At 38.2% G+C, this 24,775-nt stretch overlaps 1 protein-coding gene across 1 annotated transcript in view; it reads right to left on the bottom strand.

Annotated features, from left to right (window-relative positions):
• Positions 1–8,800, bottom strand: part of CUNH6orf58 (chromosome unknown C6orf58 homolog) — an 11,367-nt gene extending 2,567 nt beyond the window's left edge. Inside the window, exons 1-4 of the mRNA XM_035438753.1 lie at positions 8,500–8,800; positions 6,842–6,928; positions 5,366–5,550; positions 4,304–4,404 (exon numbers count right to left, since the gene is read on the bottom strand). Coding sequence (XP_035294644.1) covers positions 4,304–4,404; positions 5,366–5,550; positions 6,842–6,928; positions 8,500–8,800 — 674 coding nt within the window. The remainder of the gene's footprint in view (positions 1–4,303; positions 4,405–5,365; positions 5,551–6,841; positions 6,929–8,499) is intronic.
• Positions 8,801–24,775: the final 15,975 nt, after the last annotated feature.

A 24,775-nucleotide genomic window follows, 5' to 3' on the forward strand; every position in this document is an offset into this window, starting at 1 on the left:
GTACTTGCAACAAGGACATATGTTCAACCATGTTCATAGCAGCATTGTTTGTAATAGCCAGAACCTGGAAACAACCTAGATGCCCCTCTATGAAGAATGGATTGAGAAAATGTGGTACATTATACAATGGAGTACTACTCAGCAGAAAAAAGCAATGGAATCTTGAAATTCAGGCAAATGGATGGAACTAGAGGAAACCATCCTGAGTGAGGTAACCCAGTCACAAAAAGACAAGCAAGGTATGTACTCACTGATATATGAATTTTAGACATAGAACAAAAGACTACCAGTATATAATGCTCTTCACCAAAGAAACTAGGAAACATGAAGGACTCTAAGGGTTAAATGGTCCCCAGGAATGGAAATGGCATGAACTCCCGAACTAATTGGGGGCATGAGGGGGGGGAAGGAGCTGCTACAATAAGAGCAAGAGAAGAGGAGAAGAGGAGAGGAAATGGAGGGGCAGAAACATTGAGTTGGGGGAAGAATAGAGGAAAGAGAGCAAGATGAGAGAAACGATATCAGAGGGAGCCACTGTAGGCCCGAGAAGGGATCAGGAACCAGGGAGATCTCCAGAGACCTACAAGGATGACACGATCTGACAATCCAGGCAATGGTGGAGAGGATAACCTAAAAACCCTCCCCCTAAAATGAGATTGATGACTTCTCTTTATGCCATCCTAGAGCCCTCACCCAGTGGCTGATGGAAACAGAGACAGACATCCACAGATATACAATGAGCCGAAATCGGGAATTTAGTTGAAGAGAGGGAGGAATGAAGAACGAAGGGGTCTGTACTAGGATGGAGAAACCCACAGGAACTGTTGGCCTGAACAAGGGAGAGCACATCGACCCCAGATGCTGTCCAGGAGGCCTGTACAAGACTGATCCAGACCCCAGAACATAGATGTCAATAAGGAGGCCTCTGCACTCCAGGGAGCCTCTGGTAGTGGATTAGTATTTTTCCCTGGTGCAAAAAGGGACTTTGAGAGCCCATCCCATATGAAGGGTTACACTCTGGCCCTGGACACATGGGGAAGGGCCCAGGATCAGCATAGGAAGACTTGGTGGACTTTGCTGAGCTCCCGTTGAGGGCCCTACCCTGCCTGGGGAGTAGTGGGTGGATGGGGTTGGGGGAATGGGCTGGGGGTGGGGGAGAAAGTTTGGGGGTGAGGGGAGGGAGAGGGAGAAGGGACTTGAAATAAGCTTGTTCCCTAACTAGAACTAATAAAATAAAATAAAATGAAAAAAAAAATAGATAAATCTTTTTGAAATAAAAATATATGAAAGAATGCATCTATATGTTCATAGTAGTGTTATTTATAGTAGCCAAAAGCTTAAAACAACCAAAATGCCCAACACTGAAAGGTAAATAGTATTCAAAAACTAAAAGTTGTGAATGGGTGTACAAAAGCATGAATGGACTTCAAAAACACGATCCTGAAGGACCCGGATGACATGGCCATACACTGTGGCTCCATCTGTATTACAGGTCTGAAAAGGACAAACCCTCCCAGCCAGAAGGTAGCCTATTGGTTCAGTGGCAGTGACTTCCAGGCTGGAGGCAAGAAAAGGCAATGGCTGCTTAGGGCTAGGGGTAAAAAGAGGCAGTGACTGTGCAGGGGTGAGGTAAGAAGAGGCAATGATTGCAAGAATGGAGTGAGAAAAGGCAGGGATGGGGTGAGAACAGATAGTGACTGTGCAGGGATGGGGTGAGGATAGGTAGTCACTGTGTAGGGATGGGGTGAGAAGAGGCAGTCACTGTGCAGGGATGTGGTGAGAAGAGGCAGTAACTGCAGGTGAAAGCAAGGCTTTGGTCTGTGGGTTGGTTGGTTTTGTTTTTATGTGTCTAGGTTCCACTATATATTTCAGATTGGCTTGAAACCAATGATCCTTCTGCCTTGTTTCAACTGTTTATCATGTTATATTCTAAGACTTATCGAATGTTCTAAAAACTAGACTATCGAGATTATTGCACAGTTCTGTGTATGTACAAGAAATTCATTTACTCAGAGTGGGTAAATTTTGCGTTACATAAGTATGAATTATGTATGAGTAAATGGTTTTATATACATGATTCAAAAAAGTTGAGCAAGAAGAGTAAATATTTGCAAATTGCATACAAGGTTTTAAAACTTTCACACAGGGTAAAGAATAAGAAAACAAACAAAGCATTACTGAGAAGATTTGAACACACTACACACTTTGCCCGACTCCTCCCTGAGAAATGGTTTAAGGATTTGGGAAACTTTCTACCAGTTCCAAGAGTTTAAGAATGCACCTATATTAAGATCATGACTTCCTATCAATAGGCATTTACACAAGAGTAATTAAAGTTCTAGACAGGTACTCATGTGCTACTCCAATGTGTTAGTTTTTCTTTTATCTTATTGTATTATATTATATTTTATTATTAATATTTAGAAGCGTGTTTGTTTTCTATTGAGAGACAGAAATGGGGTAGGTCTGGATTGGAAGGGAGGCAAGGAAGAACTGGGAAGAGTAGAGAGAAGGAAAACTGTAATCAGGATATATTGTGTGAGGGGGGGGAAATCTGTTTTCAATAAAAGGATGAAAAAATTAACAAACAAACAAAAAAAAAGAGTTTAGATCCTGCTGGTAAATCCCATAATGCATTTGTCTAAAGCATCATTACATGCTGTACCATTAGTTTTTCTTCCTCATATATGATGTGGAGGTGAGGGTTTTTTTTATCATTTGGTGGTTTGGCATGTTCAATAATTTTACATGATATGGCTTTGACCTAAGTTGATAAGCTTGTCAGTGGTGATGTTTATGCAGGAACAGTTACTATCAGTTTGAGCTTCATGATAGCACTGGTCAGAGGAGACTGTCAATGGTCACAATGTTCAAGCAAAATTAGTAGTACAAAGTACAGTACAGCAACAAATTTGGCCTAGCAAAAAACTTATTGGTATTCAATGAATCCTGACATTATGGAAAAACACACTTAAATGTGTCCATTTTTTCAAGATTGTCTGTATGGAACTGAGATTCCTTTGCTTTATTATTTTTTTATGTTTTTGAAGTTAAGATTATCATTTCTCCCTTCTTTTTCCTCCCTCCAACATTCCTATATATTTCTCCTACCTCTCTAACAATTTCACAGCCCTTTTAACCAGTTGTAACATATATTATGTATGCATGAGTATGATAAATACATGCCTCGGTGCTTGGCTGTTTTCACGTGGATTCTAGGATTTGAACTCAAGTCTTCATGCTTGCATATGAGGGATTTACCATTTGTGCTATTTTCCCGTCTCCTGTTTCTCAGATATTCTTTTCTTCACTTTTCTAAAATATATTCCAAATTTGCCCTTTATCAAAATTGTCACCAGTGATCACACTAATTGTTTGTAATTAAGATTAAAAATTCACAGTTATTCTAAAAGAAAAAGAAATGCCTAGCATAGGTATGGACTTTGGGAGCCCATTCCACATGAAGGGATACTCCCTGAGGCACGACACACTGGGGTGGACCTAGGCCCTATCCCAAAGGACATGACAGACTCTGAAGACCCCCTATGGAAGGTCTCACCCTGCCTGGGGAGCAGAAAGGGTGTCATAGGTAGGGTTTTAGTTGGGGGGAGTGGTAGGGGAGGAGGGGAGGGAGAGCGAACTGTGATTGCCATGTAAAATGATCTTGTTTCTAATTCAAATAAAAAATGGAAAAAGAAAAAAAAAGAAAATTTACAGTCCAATAGCATATCAGTCCAATAATGAAATAAAGTAGAAAAAAATCCAATTAAACTTCAGAAAGCATATGAATAGAATTATTCCCCTTTTACAACTAATATTTATAATTTGCTTTTGCCAAATATCTAACACTAAGAAAATACACAGAAAAAAAAGAAAAAAAGAAATGAGTAAGACCATGCGGGTTAGTTTTAGTCAACTTGACACAAATCTGGAAATGCCTGGGAAGAAGGAATTTCAATTCAGGAATTGAGTTCATCAGATTGGCTTATATCTGTGTCTACGAAGCATTTTCACAATTGCTAATTGATGAAACTGGACCCAACCCACTGTAGGCAGTGCTATCCCTAAGCAGGTAGCCCTGAGCTATATACAAGAAAGTTAGCTGAATTAAGCAATATTCTTCCATGGTTCCTGGCTCCTGCCTCCAGGTTCTTGCTTGAGCTCCTGCCCTGGTTTCCTTTAATGACAAACTATAACTTGTAAGTTGAAACAAACCATTTCTTTCCTTGCTTTTGGTCATGGTTTTCAACCAAACCAATCGGAAAAACATTAAACTAAAACAGAGGTAAAAACTATTTCTTACCTGTCTGCAAAGACACTGATGGGATACTCCAAGGATGCGGTATGAGCAGCCCATAAGTGCTGCAAAAGGCCATCAAAGTCACTAGAAGGCAACTGCATGTACTAAAGCATAGAAGAAAAAGTGTTATGTGGGCAACTCTCCCTCAAACTCTACCAGTCTCAGAGACAGGAGCAATAGTTAGCGCGAACTGAAATTGCTGTTCCTACATGCCACAACTTAGTACCTAACAGCAAATAGGAGAATATCCAGTGCTTTTCAGTAAAGCATATCATCCAGTTGAAGTGAACTTCAAATATCTTCAAAATGTCCATGTTTTACACTTGACAGTTCCACTGCCATTTTTTCTGTCAACACTATTGAAATTCTTGTAACATTTTCAGTGATAAGAAAAAAATTGAAAATTAAATTGAATTATATTTAAAGCAATGAAAAGTAATGTATTTAAATCACTAACATTTAGCTTCTTCTATGCTTAACCACTGTATTTTATTTTGGTCATCAATGGTTAGTTTAGAATAGCATGTCACTTTTATTATTTATTATTTCTTTTATTTTTGAAGTTAAGATGTATCATTTCTCCCTTCTTTCTCCTCCCTCCAACCTTCCTATATATTTCTCCTAGCTCTCTAATAATTTCACAGCCCTTTTCATCAGTTCTACCTACATATGAGGGGTTATTAATTCAGTTTCAGTAATTTGAAAGACTATTCTAAAATAAGGCTATAACCCTGATTCTTATAATATTTCAAAAGTGACCTAAACTCCCAATTACTCATTTGCCCATTTACTTTCTTAAAGTGGTCTGCATCCTTGCTATTTGTGATATTCTTTACATGCAGTGAGAAAAGATGAATTTTGTGTTAGTACTGTATGAGAACAGTGGGTGGTTCTAAGGCATGCACTGTGTTTCTACATCACTTATGAATAAAATCTATTTACAATTTATGTTTTAATATTAAGGAAAGAATACAATTCATAAAAACAATCCTTCACAAAATACTTTCACAAAAAGCATTGTCTCTGCATGGCTGACTAGTATGGTATAAAACTTAAAGGAAGAACCTGGAAAAAGGTGGTCCAGCTGTCCATTATTTCACCGACTAACTTTTTGCAGTCAGATACATTATAACAAAACCTCGACTCATCCAGGGGCGGTGGTAAAATCGTGAATTCATCTGATGATATCCCCAGTATGCCAGAATCAACAGCAGCAAGGAAAGGTAACACACTCAAAAAATAATTTACATCTGTGAAAACAAAAGGTTGGTTAGCCCCACACCACAGCCAGTGACAAATTCCAGAGCACATTTTGAGGAAGCATAAATCATTAAGGAAAATTCACAGATTCCAAAGATGATAAAAATTATCCAACTAAAAACAGTGAGGAAAATCAACTTACAATTTAATAATACTATGATTGTGATTGTATATACACTCACTAAAGAACCATATTATAATATTTTTAAGAAAAGTAATATTAATGGATTGGATAACAGTCCTATTTCAAAGCATTAAATAAATAAGGAAAGAAAAATGTCAAATTATTCACAGAATGGCACAGTTTTCAATGAGATTATGTTGTTGGTTTTAACTTTTTATAAAATAATTAAGCATTATCACAGATTCATAAAATGCATATTTTATAATTCACAAGTTACTCTAATTTTTATGCATCATATCACCAAGGCTTTTACTTGTTTCTCTAAGGCAGGAAGTTTTGTCTTACAGCCTAATAAACTTCTCAGGACTTCAAACTTTGCAGTTATAGAGGACAAGTCCAGCAGATTTAAACATTTTAATTTAGTTAGGTAATTGGCTTGTACTCATTCTTAACACCTCAAATTACTAAACCAATCAGCTATCTAGAGCTGTTGCCAAGTCTGTTTATGAGTTTTGAGAAGAATGACTCAATTTAGCATTAGGGAAATACCTACTGGATCATACTATTTAATAAGTCATTCCCCCAGAAGTAAAATTTAATGCAATGTCATTTCTAATCATTGGGAAATTATTACAATAAATTTTGATGTAAATTAATTTCAACCCAAAACACACTGTAAAAGAATTAGGAAGTATATTCAAGTTGTTTTTAGTATTGCATACATGACTAAAGCCTTAGTTATACAATGGCCAAACAAGAGATAACATTACTCAGAGAAGTTTGTGACTATCAGCATTTAGCACTTTTTTTTTTCTGAGCAAAAAGGAAGAGCATTATTATCTTGGTCTTTCCTTACAATGATTCCATGTTCCTGTGGGAACCTGTCATCTCACTGACAGTGCTGGTCCCTAGAGGCCATGACCTTTGCAGTTCCTTCATTTAATCCTTCTGTGAAAAGTCTGAATGAATACATCCTTAAAAATTATTATTTGACTGGTCAATTTTGCCACATGTCATCAAGGCCACTGGCATATGATGAAGTAGATTTATCTTGCAAAAGTTTGAAGAACTATTTCAGTTTGTCTCTGTCTCTACAATTGGGGTTTAAATGGATTCTATAATGCAAAGGTACAATTTGGTTATTGAAATGAACCTACCAGCCCACCAACTGTCCACAGACACACATAGCTCGTCAAAAGTTTTATAGCCACAGGTTGTCCTTCCAGTGGGATCAACTAATCTACCTAGAGGGCAGGGAATACACAGTTGTATTTGTTTATTATACACATTTAAAATTGTTAAATGCATGCATTTAATTTATAGATATAAAATTTTCCAATTTACTTATATCTTACTTACCATCTTTTTAATATTTCTCATTTCTCAACCAAATTATTTTCTGTTTTCATCCATACCAAAATTTTGACTTTTAATTTATAGGCTATAGTTTTACTTACATAACTTCACATTTTCCTGTCTTCTCTAGTCCTAATAAAATTCATAGGAGCAACAGTCACTAACAGAAAGGGAGTCAAACCAAACCTTTGGTCTATGTTTCTAAATTACATGATCACATGAGTACCACTGTAAAGTGGAGATAACAATATTTCATATAAATGAGATTTCTGCATAAGTTAAAACAAGTTATCAGAAGTATTTTACAAGTTGACTATCTGTTACATAAACATCAGCACATCAGAAAATAATCTTTCTTTTTCTTCAAGACTGACATCATTCCCCTTCTCCCTTCTCCTTTCCCCCTCTTTTTTCTTACTTGCTGAGCAATGAGGAAGCAGTGCAGGTTGGGTATCAGGCACCAATTTCTTCACACAACTTCTGTCAGCCAGAAATAACTATCTTTTTATACATGAATATGTTGTCCACAAACATCTTCCATGTATATATACTGAAAAGAGCTTGGTTTCCAAGAAGAAGCAACCATTGGCATAGCTCACCATTAGCAAGAAACCACTCATTTATAATTTCATGCTTATGATCAGGCAATTGCAATTAGGACTCACATTAAGGTCAATATAATCAGACATCACTCCTGTTTGTAATGAATGCTCCCTTGTGTGTCCACAGGAACAGGAAGACATGTGTAGTTAGCAGTGGGGAAGTAACTATTTTGAAATTACTCAGCAAATTAGAAAAAGGATTAATATTTTTGGTTGGTCTCTATGCCTACTGGCCTTTGAAGTGTCTGGTAGAAACAACCAATTCATGGGAAAAGGATTTGTGAATAAGTACAAATAGGAATAGATGAAAAATAATTATAAGGAGATTAAAAAGTAAACAAAGAAATCGGTTTTCCAAGAGACATGGGTGGGTGTCTTAGTGTTATTAGTAGGGTGATGGAATACCATGATCTAAAGCAACTTGGAGAAGAGAGGATTTGGCTTATTTATATTGAATAACAGTCCATTGGTGGAAGCCAAGGCAAGAGCTCAAATTGAATTGGAACCTGGAGGCAAGGCTGATGCAGAGGCTATAGAGGAGTCTGCTTACTGGTTCACTCCTCATGGCTTACTCAGTCTGTTTTCCCACAGAATCCAGGGCCACCAGCTTAGGGATGGCACTACCCACAATGAGTGGGACCTTCTCCCATCAATCACTAAACAAGAAAATGCCCAAAGGCTTGCCTACAGGTTGATCTTATGAAACTATTTTCTCAGCTGACATTCCTTCCTCTCAGATGTCTCTAACCTGTGTCAAGTAGACATAAAACTAGATAGCAATGTACGGCATGGAGAATCCCATTTTCTTACTACCTCAGGCATATATCAGTATATAGGAGAATAAGAATCTTCCTTACCTGTTCTATACTGCCATCCAAACTGCATAGGCAATCCCCACAAAAGATTTTGTTCATTTTCTGGACCATATTTTGCAAAATATGGGGCCGTCTTACTCAGTAAGATTTTATACAACCCCATTCTATCAGTGAATACCCACGGGTTTATTATGTACTTTCCATCCTCCAAAGCAAAACCACTTATCTCTCCACTGGTGTCTTCCCAGAAAGGAGGATATAGAGATGAGGGATTAGAGTTCTCTGCTACAGCAGCAGAAAGGTAGCCAATCAGTACCCAGACCCAGGAAGCCAGGACAGCCATGGTACCAACCTGGGAACCGGGTGCTTCTCCAAGCTTTTATTGGAGAGGGAAGGAGGAAGTCAGGATATTTTCTTATCTCATGCTTTAGAAGCACATTGTAAATTTTTCTAAGCAGTGTAGATGGAGAGGAAATAGGCATCTTAGCAATTAGTATTAAAGATAAGGATGTTTTGTCACCTTTCCATCATCAGGGCATTGTATCAGAAACTGAGCACAGGTGAGGCTTCTCAGATATTGCATAGTACCATTTGTTAATGGAAACAAAATTCTTCTAGAACTTTTCCACTCTACATTGTAGTTACAAATTACGTTATCAGTGCCAATAAGAAATAATTTATAGAAAATACTGAACAGTCATGAAAATACTGATATTTATGTTTTGTTTTGTTTGATTTTCAAGACAGGGCTTCTCTGTGTGGCCCTGTCTGCCCTGGAACTTGCTTTGTGCTTTGTATACCAGACTGGACTTGAACTCAGATATCTATCTGCCTGTCTCCAGGGTGCCACCAAGCCCAGTTCCAATACTGGTATTTATAATAATGTGCAGAGATGTACTATAGAATGCATCGGATCCAGTCATGTTATATCTTACTGTGTCTGGTAAAATGCTTAAAATATATCCAATTATATCAATCAAATAAAGCCAGTTTGTTAAAAAACTGAAGTGCTGCTAGTTAATTTTTAATGTCTATCCATTTTCTCAGAATGTTATGTAATAACCTGTTTCTAGACTTCTAGCATCCCTCATCAAAATAATACTAATACTACTAATAATAATTAAAAATGTAAGTGTCAACACCTATGACATAAAATAAAAGGCATCTAAAACTCCTAGGATATGTCCTTAAATTTGTGTATAGGCCTTTTTACTTTCTTTTCCTCAATATTGTGACTTTTATTATACATACAATGGCCAAAACTCAGCATTGATACTTAAACACATATCACTTGTTTAGGGATTGTAGAATGTAAAGCTGGAGTCATCTAGGGCCAGAAAACTATAGAGATATGGACTGTGCCTGAATTTTTAGATCAGGAATACGTGTAATTTTATTATATTTTTACAAAGATGTTAAGGACACTACTAATATATGGGGTTAAGGCAGTTATCTAGCCTAGTGTTTTTGGAGTGTGGTGTATGATGTCTGGCACTGAAAACAAGAGAAAGAGAACAGTAATGTAATAACGAAATTGAACAAATGTAAATGGTCATCTCATACTCTTAAACTGATTGAACATGGTCAATAGATGAGACTGTAAAGTTACATGATGAAAATAACTTTTTTATTATTCACTAATTGTGACTTAATACCTATCCTAGTTATCTTAACCACCAACTTGACAAAGCTATCTTGACAGAGCCATCTGAAAATCGATTCTTAATTAAGAGATTGTCTGGATAATCAGTTCCATCTATGTAGCCACAAGTTACAGGGTTTCATTTTTTCCTTGCCTAATAGCATTCAGTTGTATGTGATTACTGTGTATTCTTTATCCATTCATCACTTGATTGACATTCAGAGAGTTTTCAGTTCTTGAGTATTGTGAATAGTGCCACAATAAACACATGAGTGTAATGGTCTCTTGGACAGACTGTCACTTTTTAAAAAAAAAAAATATAAACTGTTTGGCCTATGGCTTAGGCTTCTTTTTTATTTAAATTAGAAACAAGTTTCTTTTACATGTCAATCTCAGTTCCATCTCCATTCCCTCCTCCCCTGTCCCCCACCAACCCCCCTATCTCAACCCCTTTCTGTTTTCCAGGGAGGGTGAGGCCTTCATTGGGGGAATCTTCAAGTCTGTCATATCATTTGGAGCAGGGCCTAGACCCTCCCCAGTGTGTCTAGGCTGAGAGAGTATCCCTCTATGAGGAAAGGGCTCCCAAAGTTCATTTGTGTACTAGGGGTAAATACTGATCCACTACCAGTGGCCCCATAGATTGTCCAGACCTCCAAACTGACATCCTTGTTGAGGGTGTCTGGAACAGTCCTATGCTGGTTTGCCATCTATCAGTCTGGGGTCCATGAGCAATCCCTTGTTCAGGTCAGCTGTTTCTGTGGGTTTCTCCAGTCTGGTCTTGAACCCTTAGCTCATCACTCCTTCTTCTCTGCAACAGGATTCCAGAGTTCAGCTCTGTGTTTAGCTGTGTCTGCATCTGCTTCCATCTGGATGAAGGCTCTAGGATGGCATATAAGGTAGTCATCAATCTCATTATCAGAGAAGTGCTTTTAAGGTAGCCTCTAGACTATTGTTGTCACTTTTTATATACACCTTAGTGGATTACTGGATCATATGGAAGTTCTACTCTTAATTTTCTGAGTAACTTTTGTATCTCTGATAAAACCCACTTTTAATGAGGTAAGGGAATATCTCGGTGTGATTTTGATTTTGATTTACTTCGTGATTAATGATGTTGAACATTTTTACATTTACCCAGCCACACATTTGCGTGGCTTATTTTCAGAATGGCTTAGCTATATACAATGCCCATTTCTAATTGATATATGTTATTTTTCTGTTATTTATTTGTGGCATTCCTAACATGGTCTAGATATTAACCCTTTTTCAGAAGGATGGTAGACAAGTATCTCCCATTCTCTAAGTTGTCTCTTCTCAAGTTTTCCTCCTTTATTTTTCCAAAGCTTCTTAGTTTTGTGAAATTTCATTTGTCTTTTTTTTTCTCATTGTCTTCTGTACTGCTGAAGTCTTGTCTAAAAATGTTTTCTAGTTCCAAAGCCCAGTACCAATGCTCCTATGTGTTGAGGATTTTGTAATCAGGATTTAAAGATGCCCCTCCCCCCAAAAGCATCTTACTTGGGTCTGCAAATGTCTAATGAGTAATTTAAAACAGAAGAAAATTTTGGAATCTATTCCTGCACATTACATCTGTCTCTTTTTTGTTACCACATATATTATGCTATCATCCACCTCTGCACATAGGTAAATTGGGTATTTCCCCCATATTTTGGCACAAATGCCTATTTCTCAATTAAACACAAAGAATGAAATCCAAATCTCTGTAAAGATAAAATGAAAATGATTCTTCCTGAAGGGCTCTAGCAGGCCTGGGTTTGGCAAACATGGTGCTGGCAGGTCTTGAGCTTACTCCTTCCCTCTCCCTTGTAAACTATAAAGCACATCCTTAAAGCTATCCATAAAGGTCTAGCCTCTTATTTGGACACTTTCTCATGCCAGACTCATTCCTGAAGCTGATCACCAATGTCCAGCAATCACAAGCCCCACCTTGGCTCACCTAACTAACGTACTTCATTAAAACTAAACACCTCATCCTAGCATGGGTATTTCCCCTTGTACCTTCATAAACTACCATTTTTCTGTTTTTCACTTTGGTCTCCCTTCTATCCAGAGCCAGTCTTTTGTCCCTCTGGACAAATATCCTTGCTGCTTCTCCCTTGTCTGCTGTATCTTGTGTTTGTCTCTTATCTCCTTCCCGCTCTCATTCCTCTCCCTCCGGGGTGAATAAATCTCCTTTGTGCTGAGAACTTGGCCTTGGCCCATACTTTTCCTTTCACCTCAACTTCTCAACCACTGTGTTGTAGGTTTCTACTTATGTATATTGTGAACCATAAAAAAGCAGTGTTTTTTTTTTTTTGAACTAATGTCTCTGGATTTCTACCCCTTATCCTATATCCAGATCTACAGTGACCTGCAACGTTTGAAGCTTATATCACTAACTCAAAGCAAATACATAATGTGAAGCATCTGTGTTTGACATAAAAGTAATATAAAAGTATAAGATAGAGTCAAGTTTCAAAAAAATACAGGTGTTCATACTAGCATTCCCAAATGTTGGATGATATGTTGTGAGAGCATCCTTGACCTAAAACAAATGGAACTGTAAATTTTCCAATATGTATCTCTGACCTGCCAAGCAAGGTGAAACAGATACTCTAAACAGTACTCTAGCAATCCATATGGTCCAATAGCAACTCTCAATCAATCTGGCATTCCAAATAGCTGCCTGAATTACATAAAGGAGTTTCTCAAAGTTATATAGCAATGCATCATTCAACACATTCTTTGACGAATCTTCACATCTCACTCCCAGGCTGACCTGTGCTATACCACTATGCCAACTGCCTGGCTACATATAGGATGTCACTTTTTAAAGCGTTGTCAAATAATGCTGTTACAGCACACATAGAGTCATTCTCATTGCACAGATATATCTGAACACGACACTGTTAAGATTTTGTTAAGGAACTCTGTTTATTAATTAAAGCAGGGTCCGTGGCACACATCTTCTGAAAAGGAATAGATAACACTATGCATTTTGTTTTGCTGTCCTGAACTTTGAGGGTAGTGAGCACCATGGTCATAACATCATGAAGATCAGTTAGTTCCCTTTGCAATGAAGCCAAATGTGTTACTGCTGCTCTATGGGGAGGAACCCTTTTAGATATCTCGCAGCTCAAACTTAGAACCACTCAAGTTGTCATCTACTCACCTGAGGCCCACATTTAGTTCCCCTTCAGTAATATGATCAACAAAACCAACACAACCCTCTGCTACTTTTGAATGATTGTTCTCTAAAATGGCTTAAGAGCAGTCTGGTTGTTTCATTCTTTCATGATAAACACACCTATTAGATTTGCAATAATTTTCACTGATGCAAGGATGCAAATGTTTCTGGCTATTCTTGACCCAAATATTTATAAGCACTATACAGAATGTTCAGTCAGTGTTTCCCTCATCGTGAGTCTTCTAGAAATCAGAGGGGACACGTTCACATGGGTACACACACACACACACACACACACACACACACACACACACATAAACACACACACATACACATAAACACACACACACATAAACACACACACACACAAACACACACACACACACACCACACACACACACACACATAAACACACACATACACACACAAACACACACACACACACATAAACACACACACACACACACACACACACACACACACACACTTTCTAAACATCCACAAAGTCCTGGAATCTATATTCAGCACCACAAAAACCCATGTGTAGTACATGCCTCCAAGTCCAGACACTCAGGAGAGAAAGACAGGAGTATTAAATATTCAGTGTAGTACTCTGCTACAAAGTATGCTCAGAGATAACCCAAGATATTCAAGGTCTTATCTAAGAAAAAAGTACCATCAATCTGTTGTTCTTCAAGTTTACAATCAACATGCACTTCTCCCAAGTTGCTCATAATTATCTCAGTCGTTTTCATAACCATTTCTCAGTAAAGTTTGGCTTTAATTCTCATTTGTAGTCCTGTATATACTATCTTAGGTACACACTTTTGTTTGCCAACTACCTTAGTCATATCAGTTGACCTTTTTTTCTTTTCTATTCAAAGTCATTCTATGCTTCCGGGTATGTTTTTAACTTAAGGAAGAATCTGTGTTTTACTGCAGGTTGTTTCTACAATATCTCTCAAATTATGTTGTTTGATCACCTTAAGTGTAAAAAATTATATCTTCACCAGGAGACTGGAATTCCCAAACAATGGCTGCTGTCATATTCCACACCATAAGACAACTTCTAAGGAAGCAGCAAACCCTCTCCTCTTTGTCAGAGAATGTTTTTTCCATAAAGGCTTCAGCTAGACAGAAAAGATTAGACACCACCATGGTTGCTAGCAGAAACTAGAAGTGTGCTATCAACCTGAACCTTAAGGAGAACACACTCATTGCCTGAACTTTAACTTTCTGACTTGTCCATTGGAATAACTCAATCCTGCAGTCACTTGGAATTCCAGGAGCAGGTCTGCTTGGTTAGAGTTGATGATTCAAAACTACCCCCCCACACACACACTTAATAGCAACTTTCATATTGTCGCTAAAACCTCCCTACCAGATCATGAAATAATGATCATCCAGAGAACATCTAACCTGTGTCACAAATTATGCAAACAACCAGCCTTTGCCTTTGTTCCTTCCTCATTTACTCCTAAAATTACTGTTGCTGTGAGAAACACAGGTTCCACCTTATCCTTCCAGGAACACCCCCACTGATGTAAATTCTTCCTGCTTTTACCATCATTTGTCCTTTAGGGAGGCACAGAATCAGAACACTGGCCTAGATCTCACGGCAATTTCATCACTTCAGATCTTCCGTTTAAAATTTCACTTGTTCCAGATTCATTTTTATCATAGCTAGTGTCTGCTTTTATTCTTCTGCATGCCCAGGTCTGATTTTCTCAGTGCCATTTATCACAATGATTGTCCTCTCTCTAACGCATTACCATTGTACTGTGTCAAAAGTCTGTTGGCTACATATGTTTCTCACCCTCCTGTGGATTATGCCAAATTTGACTGGATTACTTAGTTGTGCTATGGAGATTTGGGGAATGTTCAAGCCATAATGTTTTCTTAAGCATGCCACAAAAGGACCATAAAACATCCTTCACTTCTAGGCATCTCCCATTTCTTGTCTCTCCTTAGAATCATGGGAGATTCACTTTCAGAGTTTTCTCAAATTCTCTCCAGGCACATTCTCAAGAATTGGAGTAAGTTTGATCCTGAAACCCCAAAAAGAAAGATAAACAATTAACTGTAACAACAATTAGTCCCTCTGTAGGCTGGGTGAGAAGGAAGCATGGCCCAAAGATGAATGGATAGAACCTTCAACCATAATGGGGTCCTGTAGCTATACCTATTCTATAGGAATCAAGGTAATTGGACTGAAATGACTCAATCACATTCAGGCCTTCATGACAGTTTACCAGGGGTGGGGGGGGAGACTATGTAAAGTAAGACAAGAGGAGATACTTTAAGTAACCTAGACAACTTCTGTTTGTGTCCTAAATCTGCTTCCCAAGGAGAAAACTCAGGAGATGCAGTATCTTTTCCCACAGTCTGGAGCCTCAAGTTACCATAGATACTGAATCAAGCCCAGCGGAATATACAGGGAATGGAGCTTCTGACTATACACTCACTCTTATGCTTCGTCTCCTCCCTAAGGAGCTCCTTGGACCTTCAGTCAAAGTTCACATCCCCTCAATAATGGACCTCACTAATGCCCAGAGAACTTAGGAAGAATCTTTGAAGAACCATTCTATTTAGTAGGAACTTTCTCATTTTAACATTTGCTTTTGTTCTTATGAGGAAGGGTCTATTCTTAGTGCTCGACTACTTGTTGGTTTGCTGGGGAGGAACAGAGGGCTTGTGGGGAGACTAGAAGACATGCAAATAAGCTATTTGCTCAGAACCCTATTGACTCCAGCCTAGAGCACAGACCCTCCCAGAGCAGAAACCGACTACTTAGGATTAATTATAATACTCCCTCCAGCAAGGACCAATAGATATAAAGAGATGAGAGCACCCTCTCCTGTGATGAAAAATTGAATTAAAAGGACAATCTTTAAACTACAATAAAATCAGAAAGATTAGTCAAAGGAAGGAGGAAATTTTTGTCCTATTTCTCAATAGGCTGAAGTCTTTACAAAATTAAGGCTACAAAATTAAGTTCCCTCTGTTGGCCACTTTCTGCAGTTTATCTTCGACACACGGAAAGTTATTAACTTAAGTTTGCATACGCTCTAGATCCCTTTTTGCTTTCGTCAGTGTTTTCTTCCATCTCAAAGATATAGAGATCGACAGTTTACATCTTTAGCCACTCTGTAACTCATATCTAGGGTACTTACGAGCTATAGCATCTACAGAATTCAGATGTATAAAACTAAGCCCCCACTTCCCCTTTATCAATTACAAAAGACAGGCACATTCTGAGAAAAAGATTAGCATTCTTTTTATATGACCACAAGCATGTTTGCTTTTTACAGCTCATGGGGGTGTTCCCATGCCAAAGTTGACATCTTTCCTAAGGCAATCATGGTTTCTTAGGTCCTTGACCTTTTGGGGTCATTGGTTGGCATAGTTACCTTATTCTTGTTCAAACCTTGTATTTCTAATCTCCTTGTAAATTCTTTAACCTTCATGTGATACAGAAACACTAACATTTCTTTTATCTTATAGGATATTTTTGTTTTTATGTTTATATTTTTGCTTATTTTTTTGAAACAGAAAGAACGTAAAGTTGGGTAGGAAGACATGTTCTGCTCTTTCTCTCCCGTTTTCTTTTTCCTCTACCTCATTCATCTGTCGAACCTAGATTTCTCCTCCTATTTATTATCTTTCCCTGCCAGCCTCACCTATCCCTTCTCTGCCTACCTATTGGCTGTCCAGCTCTTTATTAGACCAATCAGGTGCTTTAGGCAGGTAAGGTAAAACAAATGTAAAACATCCTTGCCCAGTTAAAATAATATTCTACAACAATAGCTCTCTCCTTAAAGGGAGTAAGATAGAGTTCATTCTGAACACAAGTATGAGTGATCATATTTTGGATTAAGGATTTACTCCAAATACTATGTTGCAACATAGTAACTGTTTCATAAAGTTTTTATAGGGAGTCCTAAGAAAAGGTACTTTTAAAATACATTAATGGAGGTATCAATCAAGTAAACAAATCCCTGCTACATGTTTTAGATGTTGTCTGATGTTATTCTTGGCTTTGGATTTTGTGAGAGGCAGTGTTGTGTAAAGGTCATTCATATGTAATGCTGATAATCACCAGACAGTCACAGGGATGCTAGGTCCAAATCAGAGGTGGGCAATGAATGCCTCTTAAATGAGTTATCTTCAGGCCAGCATTCCATTTATCCACAATCACAGAGGTTCTAATTAGTCATCGACCTAGGATCTTTTTATTAAAATGTTAGTTTAATTAAAGTATAATTACATCACTTCCCCTTTTCCTTTTCTCACTCCAACACCACAACACAACCCTACATACCCACTTTCTTTCAGATTGATAGCCTCTTTTTATTTGACTATTATTGTCACACAACCTAGAATCTTTAATACAGGTGGAATTTTTTGTTGTTATTGTTATGTTTTGTTTGTTTAATGGAAATTTTTTTCCAGTCCACACTTTTCATCAAATTAAAGCTACTCGTTGTACAAGAATGTTTTTTCCCCTTTATAACCCCAAAAGGAGCAGAAAATAGTGAAGTTTCTTCTTGGATTTTAATTCACCAATATTGGTAATTTATAAGAGGAAAGAGAATGTGACATTAACTGCCCCTTTTTTGTTTTCCCCAGCCTTTCCTAATAAGGGATACTTTGTCTTGCTCTTCGTGGAATTGTCCTAACAACAGGATCTGCAGTGGCTTCCTTGATTTACTTCCCAGCTGTCCAATAATTCAGGTGAAAACAACCACCAAGTTTTACTATCCAGGAAGGGATTTTTCCACTGTGAACCTCTCCTCCATTTGCCAGTACCCTAGCCCATATCACTTGGCTGTTGTCTCCTCCTTTTTCCTTTTATTCTATTTTAGCTAGGAGTCTGGTTGTGTAATCCAGGATGGCCTCACAGCCCTCTTCCTCCAGCCTCCACCAAGTCTCCATCCACAACAGGCCTTGTTCAGTTATCACGTGAATAAATTACTGTGGTGTGAGTTTCTGGTAACAAGGATATGAACATTTTTAAGGCTTTGACACTTATTGTCAAATTATTACATAAAAGTTTATAATTTTTATCTGTCCAAAGCTGATTGTCCATTCCCCCGCCTCTACTTCATATATATTCATTCCACAGCTTTAGTTTACATTTTCTTGGTCCTCCTGTTAAGGAGCAATTTGCAGGAGCTGGAGAGATGCCTCAGCCTGGTGAAGAGCACTGTCTACTCCTGCCAAGGACCCTGGCTCCTGGCTCTGAGGATTTCTCAGAAGCTCTGAATGCTGAACAGGTTCCAACACCTCCTCTGACAGAGTCTGGATGCTTGCCACCTGGCTGTTCCTCCCTCTCAGCTCCCTGGCCCCCACCCTCTGCCACATACACACACACACCTGCAAAACCTGACCATTCCTGCCACCTGGCTGTTACTACTTCTGAGCTCCCTGCCCCCCACATACCTCTAAAAAAATCTAACCAGCTTTGGCAGCTGTTGTTCTCTGCTGAGACACACAGGAAGCTTTTTGTTAAACTATTATTTCTCTGGACAGTGAATGCTGTGTTTTCTCCCTGTACCTGCTTACAGTCCCATAGAGTAGTGGTAGCTTTAAGAGGTATATCCTAGTGGAAGGACTGTCCTTTCTGTCTCTCTCTTTGTATTCTTTCCACCATAAGTTGAATAGCTTCGCCCTCCACATACTCCCCCTGCCATGACAGTCCGCCTCATTATAGATGCAGCATCAGTGAATTTAGACCAGTGGACTGCAGTCTTTGAACGTGTGACTCAAAATTGTCTTTTCTTCCCTTAAGGATCCTGTCAGATACATGGCCACACGTGTGCATATGTAACATGTGCACCTAACAACGGCAGATAAGCAAATTTTATGTCATAAGATTCTTCAAATTTAAAAGCACCGAGGACACATGCTTTAGTTCAATGAAGAAATGTGATTAGAACAAAAGACATATCTCCTAATAATGGTAGTGAACTGGAGAGGAATTCACAAGGCCTCTTGACACATATTTTTATTTCCCTCTCTGTGGGCTGTCCTTTTTTTCCAGGTGAAGTGAACAGCTGCCCCTAAGGGAGGATTGTGGTCTACTTTTGGTAAAAAGGGTCAGATGATTCCTTCTTGGAAAGCTGTCCCAGAGAAACTCTGGACATTCAGACCTTTGTGACTGCAGCTTCTATGGTTGTCACAGCGCATGCAAAGCCAGGGCGGGCCACGCAACAGTACCCAATTGTATTTTGCCTGATACATACAGTTTTTGTTCCTCACTGCTCACACCTCCATTGCAGTCTCACTTTGAGTATCTTTAGTCCTTGATTAATAGTTATTCTTATTAGCGGCACTGCCTCTGTTTCTTTTAGTATTTGGGGCACTTCTCTAAGGGGAGGTCTACGTTTGAAACTCATTTTGAAATAGACATTTTTCTATATACTCTTGAATGTTTTTGGCATGTTAAATTTGGTAATGATGGTAGATGAAGTGATTGTCTGGGCTTCAAAAATATCAAATAAAATTCAAACTTTCTACTGTAAAACACACAAAAATAAAACAGAAATTTTATGCTTATTTTCCTGTGTGTGTGTGTGTGTGTGTGTGTGTGTGTGTGTGTGTGTGTTACTTCTTCCTGGACACCCTCCTCTCTGGTCCTCTTCCAGCTCCACTAGTTCCTCCTCCCACTAGGTCTTCATCCCACTTTTTGTCTTCTTTTGTTGTTATTTTTGCTTTCTGACACTCTAGAATTAATCAGGCCACTTGTGTGGGCATGAGTGTGAATGTATCTGCTGAAGGGTGGGTAGGTAACTCACCAGTTGATACACCTCTGAAAATAATTACCTCTCACCCTTAGCAGGCCTCTCAAATCTAACACTGCCCCTGGTTGGGGGTTCAGTCCCATAAGCCCCTCCATATCTGTAACTGAATGCTGTGACTTTCTTGTTCAGGCCCTACAGAAATAACCACAATTTTTGAGTTCATGAGGGCTACAGTCATGTCATGGCCATAAGACAGCATTTCATGCCCTCTTCCTTATTACTTATTATTTCCAACTCCTCTTATGTGATGCTCCCTGAGCCCTGGCAGAAGTGATAAGGTTGTCCTGTTTAAAGTCCAGTATTTATGCCAGGTGTTAGTGGCACATGCCCTTAATCCCAGCACTCGGGAGGCAGAGGCAGTCTGATCTCTGTGAGTTCCAGGCCAGCCTGGTCTCCAGAGCAAGTGCCAGGATAGGCTCCAAAGCTGCACAGAGAAACTCGAAAAACCAATAATAATAATAATAATAATAATAATAATAATAATAATAATAATAATAAAGTCCAACATTTGCTTTCCATTTGTTCTCAGCAAATTGACCAACCATGAGTGGCTGCATTAACTGATACTCACTGCAAAGGAAGCTGCTTTGATCAAGTTTGAAGACAGAATTAGTCTTGGGCATATGAATAACTAATTATGAGGTTGTTTGGCAATATGTCCATTCAGCAAAAACAAAAGTTTTAATCCTTTGTACTTTTGGTCTCTGTAGGCATAGGCCTTTGACCAGATCCACAGTATTCAGCATGAATTCTCTCTCCGGAAGCAGCCTCACATCTCAACAGAAATTAACGGGTTACCCCATTACAGTTGGCCAAATATCTCTTGTCTAACAATTTTGTGTTGTAGCATGTATTGGCCTAAAGCTGGAACAGACCTTCACTGACTTTTCTCACCCAGTTGTCTACACAGCAACTTTCAGTCCCATGAGGCCTAGCTAACATGGTGGAAACGTCCACCTCATTTCCATCATGGTTTCTTTGTAGTCTGCAACAAAGTGTGTGTTTCCTTTAGCAATAGGTACTTACAAATTGGTGGGCAATCAAAGGCAAGGGTTCATATCTACAAGAAAGTTGTATTAAAGTCCTGTGACATCTCTAAAATCTCTGCATTAATTTTCCGGTTGTCATTACTACTCACAATGAGATGATTGTACCACAGATTGTGGATAAGATTAACAGTGGAGTGTGGTAAAGGTCTGAATAGGCATACAGCATCATTTTAGAAGTGGCTGTTTTTAAGTGTATATATATCAATAATTGAGAATGACAATTGTTCTGAATTGTTCAAATTATTCACAAATTATATTATCTGTACTTATTTCAGCTAAGTACTGCCAAATCATCTTTACATTCATAAAGCCTAAGATGATAAAAATGCACACATTGGTGTTGAGACATGACTCAGCATGCCATAGACCTTACTGTTTGCAATAGTGAAAACATTCAGACCTGAGTCTAAACTTCAGTACTCATGTAAAAAATCTAGGCATAGCTACATGAGTGGCACACGTATTAAATTACTTTTAGAGATCTTGCCAATTTTTCAATATTAATTAACTAATTATTAATATAGTTTGACTTAAGACTTTACCCCAGATTGGGCAGGGTGGAGGACAGAGATAGGAAGATCACTGGTTCTTTCTGGTCACAAGCCTAGCTACAGATTCAGTGAAAGACCTTGTTACACTTCCACAAAGGAACATACATATGCACACACTTAAACAAATACACCACACACACACACACACACACACACACACACGTGTGTGTGTGTGTGTGTGTGTGTGTGTGTGTGTGTGTGTGTGTGTGTATATATATCACACCCAAACATACTATCTCACATCCAAACATACATATACACATACTTGCACTCTTGCATAAACAGACAAAAACACACAAATGATAAGATTTATAGAGACTACGATGATAAGCTCTGAAAAGTTTTTTTGAGTTTTGCCAACCTCACACATGATTCAGGAAACAAAATCTTTTCCCCAAGAACTACTCTGTTAGCCTTTATTGTAAGTTAATCTCTTCTTGTTCAAGCAAATAGAGTGACTAAGAATTCTTATTCCCTTGTTTGCCTTCTGGATAGCCAGTGGACAGCCACTGGTTCTGTTCCAGACTGGAAAACTGACCTCCTTCTTTTAGTCAACCACGAACAAGAAGCTGTCTGACTTTTAGGAGTTAGGTAAATTCAGGATGTGGTTGATTGATCGAGCAGAACTCCAAGTACTTCCGTGTGTCCTCAGAGTCCTGATCTATGTGTGTGCCCAACAGGATGTATTACTTCTGGCTCATTTCTCAACTTATCTCCCCACCCATGCGGTGCTCAAAGGGCTCCTCATGGAGTTTATCATTTTCTTAGTGTGCATGGAGTGAGCTTTTGTTTGATTATTTCCCTAACATCTGTTTCAAAGTTTCAGGACTTAACATTAAGATCTTTGATCTGTTTTGAGTTGATCTGGTACAGGGTAAGCATAGGAATTTTAATATTTTGCATGCAGATATCTTGTGTTCCCAACATCATTTACTTGAAGGGGCTGTCCTGTCTCTAACTTATCTTGGTAGTCATGCCAAGAATCAGTTAGCTACATGTGGGGTATATTATTAGTCCGTTGTGATTATTTCTGGTTGAGCAATTCTGTTCCCTGGGTTGTCACATCTCCCCCACCCACTGATAGAATTTCTCTTTTGTTTCATAGATTTATAGTGGCTTTTGAAGTCCTGTACTGTGATACCTCCAGGACTATTTATTTCCTTCAAGATTGCTTCGGCCATTTGTAGTCTTCTGTGCTTCTATATGAATTTTAATTTTCTTCTTCTGGTTCTGTGAAGAATGTCCATATTTCATGGCCTTTAATGGGTATTACATTAAATATTAGATTGATTTAGTAGTGTTATCATTTTATCAATATGAATTCTCTCTATCCAAAAATGGGAGGGCTTATTCATAATCTCATGTCTTCAACTTTCTTCCATGTTTTATGATTTTCTTTGTGAGGTCTTTTATTTCCTTAGTCTTGTGGTTTTTCTTTGCTCATGTGTTCCTTTTGAGGCTATGATAATCAGACAATTTCCTTGACCTTTGTTCCAAGAAAATTTATTATTGAGGTATAAAAAAGCTAATAGTAGCTGGGTGTGACAGTGCATGCCTTTAGTCCCAGCACTCAGGAGACTGAGGCAGGCAGATTTCTATGAGTTTGAGGCCAGCCTGGTCTACAGAGCGAGAGTCAGGATAGGCTCCAAAGCTACACAGAGAAACCCTGTCTCTAAAAACCGGAAAAAAAAGGAAAGAAAGAAAGAAAAGTTATTAGTATATCATCCTGTTAATTTAGTTTGTTAATCAGCTATAAGAAACATTTGGATGATTAAAGTTTTCAACACATAGACTCATATCATCTGCAAACAGATATAATTTGACATTTTTTACTATTAATACTAATCTTACTTCTTTCTCTTTGCCTGATTCCCCCCTGGATAAAATGTCTAATATTTCATTGAATAAACAAGATGAGAGTTGATACCCTGCCTTATTCATGACTTTGGTAGGGTGATTTCATTTTATCCCGTATACATGTCTTTGCTTGTGGGTTTTCCATATGGGTAGTACTTATTCTATTAAATATGGTCCTTTTATGCCATTTTTCTATGTTTTTGTTATAGAAGAATACAGAATTTTATTCCAGGTTCTTTCATCTACTGAGAAGACTGTGGGGTTTTTATCTTTTATCTTTTCTATGTGCTGTGTTACTTTCATTGATTTAAATAAATTGAACCATTCTTGCATCTCTGGAATGAATATAAGTTGGTCATGACTTTTTTTTTTTATTTGAGAATTTTATATATGACTTTACTATCATTTACATCATTCCCACCTCTCCTTTCCTCCTCTCTAACTCGGTAACTCTCCCACCCCGTCTAGAATTAATCACTTCTTCTATATAATTATTGTTTCATATATAAATGTGTGTGTGTGTGTGTGTGTGTGTGTTTGTGTGTGTGTGTGTGTAATGGAATTCAATTAGTGTTGACTACATGTGTGTGTATTTAGGGCCTATGATTTAGGACTGGGATCTTATTCCTGAAGAAAGCTGGTTCTCCCTTCTTCAGCAGCCAGCAAATGGCTGCAGCTACTCAACTATGTGTGGGGCCTTGAGAAATTTTCCTTCACCCATGTTGGCATGTTGAGTGGTGCAGTTTTTGCAGGTCATGTACAGGGAGCCACATCTTGAGTGTTCATGGCAGTCTTTTGTATTGGTCTGCAAATATTTTATTGGGGAGTTTTGTGTTGCTATTAATGAGGAACATGGATTTGTAGCTTGCTTTCTTCTTTCTGTTTCCTTGCCTGGTTGGGGTGGTAGGGTAATGATGCATTCTTAGAATGGATTATCTTCCTATCCTATGTTATGAAATAGCCTCAAAAACATCAGTGTGAATTCTTTTAAAGTCTGGTAGAGTTCAGTAGTAAAGTAATTCAGCCCTGTGCTTTTCTTTTTTTTTAGGAGACTTTTCCTATTTTACTCAAATTTTATACTTGTTATTAGTCTGTTTAAATGTTTTATATCCCTCTGGTTCAATTTTAGTAGGTGATATGTGTCTAGAGAATTATCTTCTAAATGTTCTGATTAATTGATATTTAGTTTTTCAGAATATTTCATAGTGTTCCTGTGGATTTCAGTGGTATCT

This window comes from Cricetulus griseus, chromosome 2 (genome assembly GCF_003668045.3).
Source record: "Cricetulus griseus strain 17A/GY chromosome 2, alternate assembly CriGri-PICRH-1.0, whole genome shotgun sequence".
Classification (NCBI taxonomy): Eukaryota; Metazoa; Chordata; class Mammalia; order Rodentia; family Cricetidae; genus Cricetulus; species Cricetulus griseus.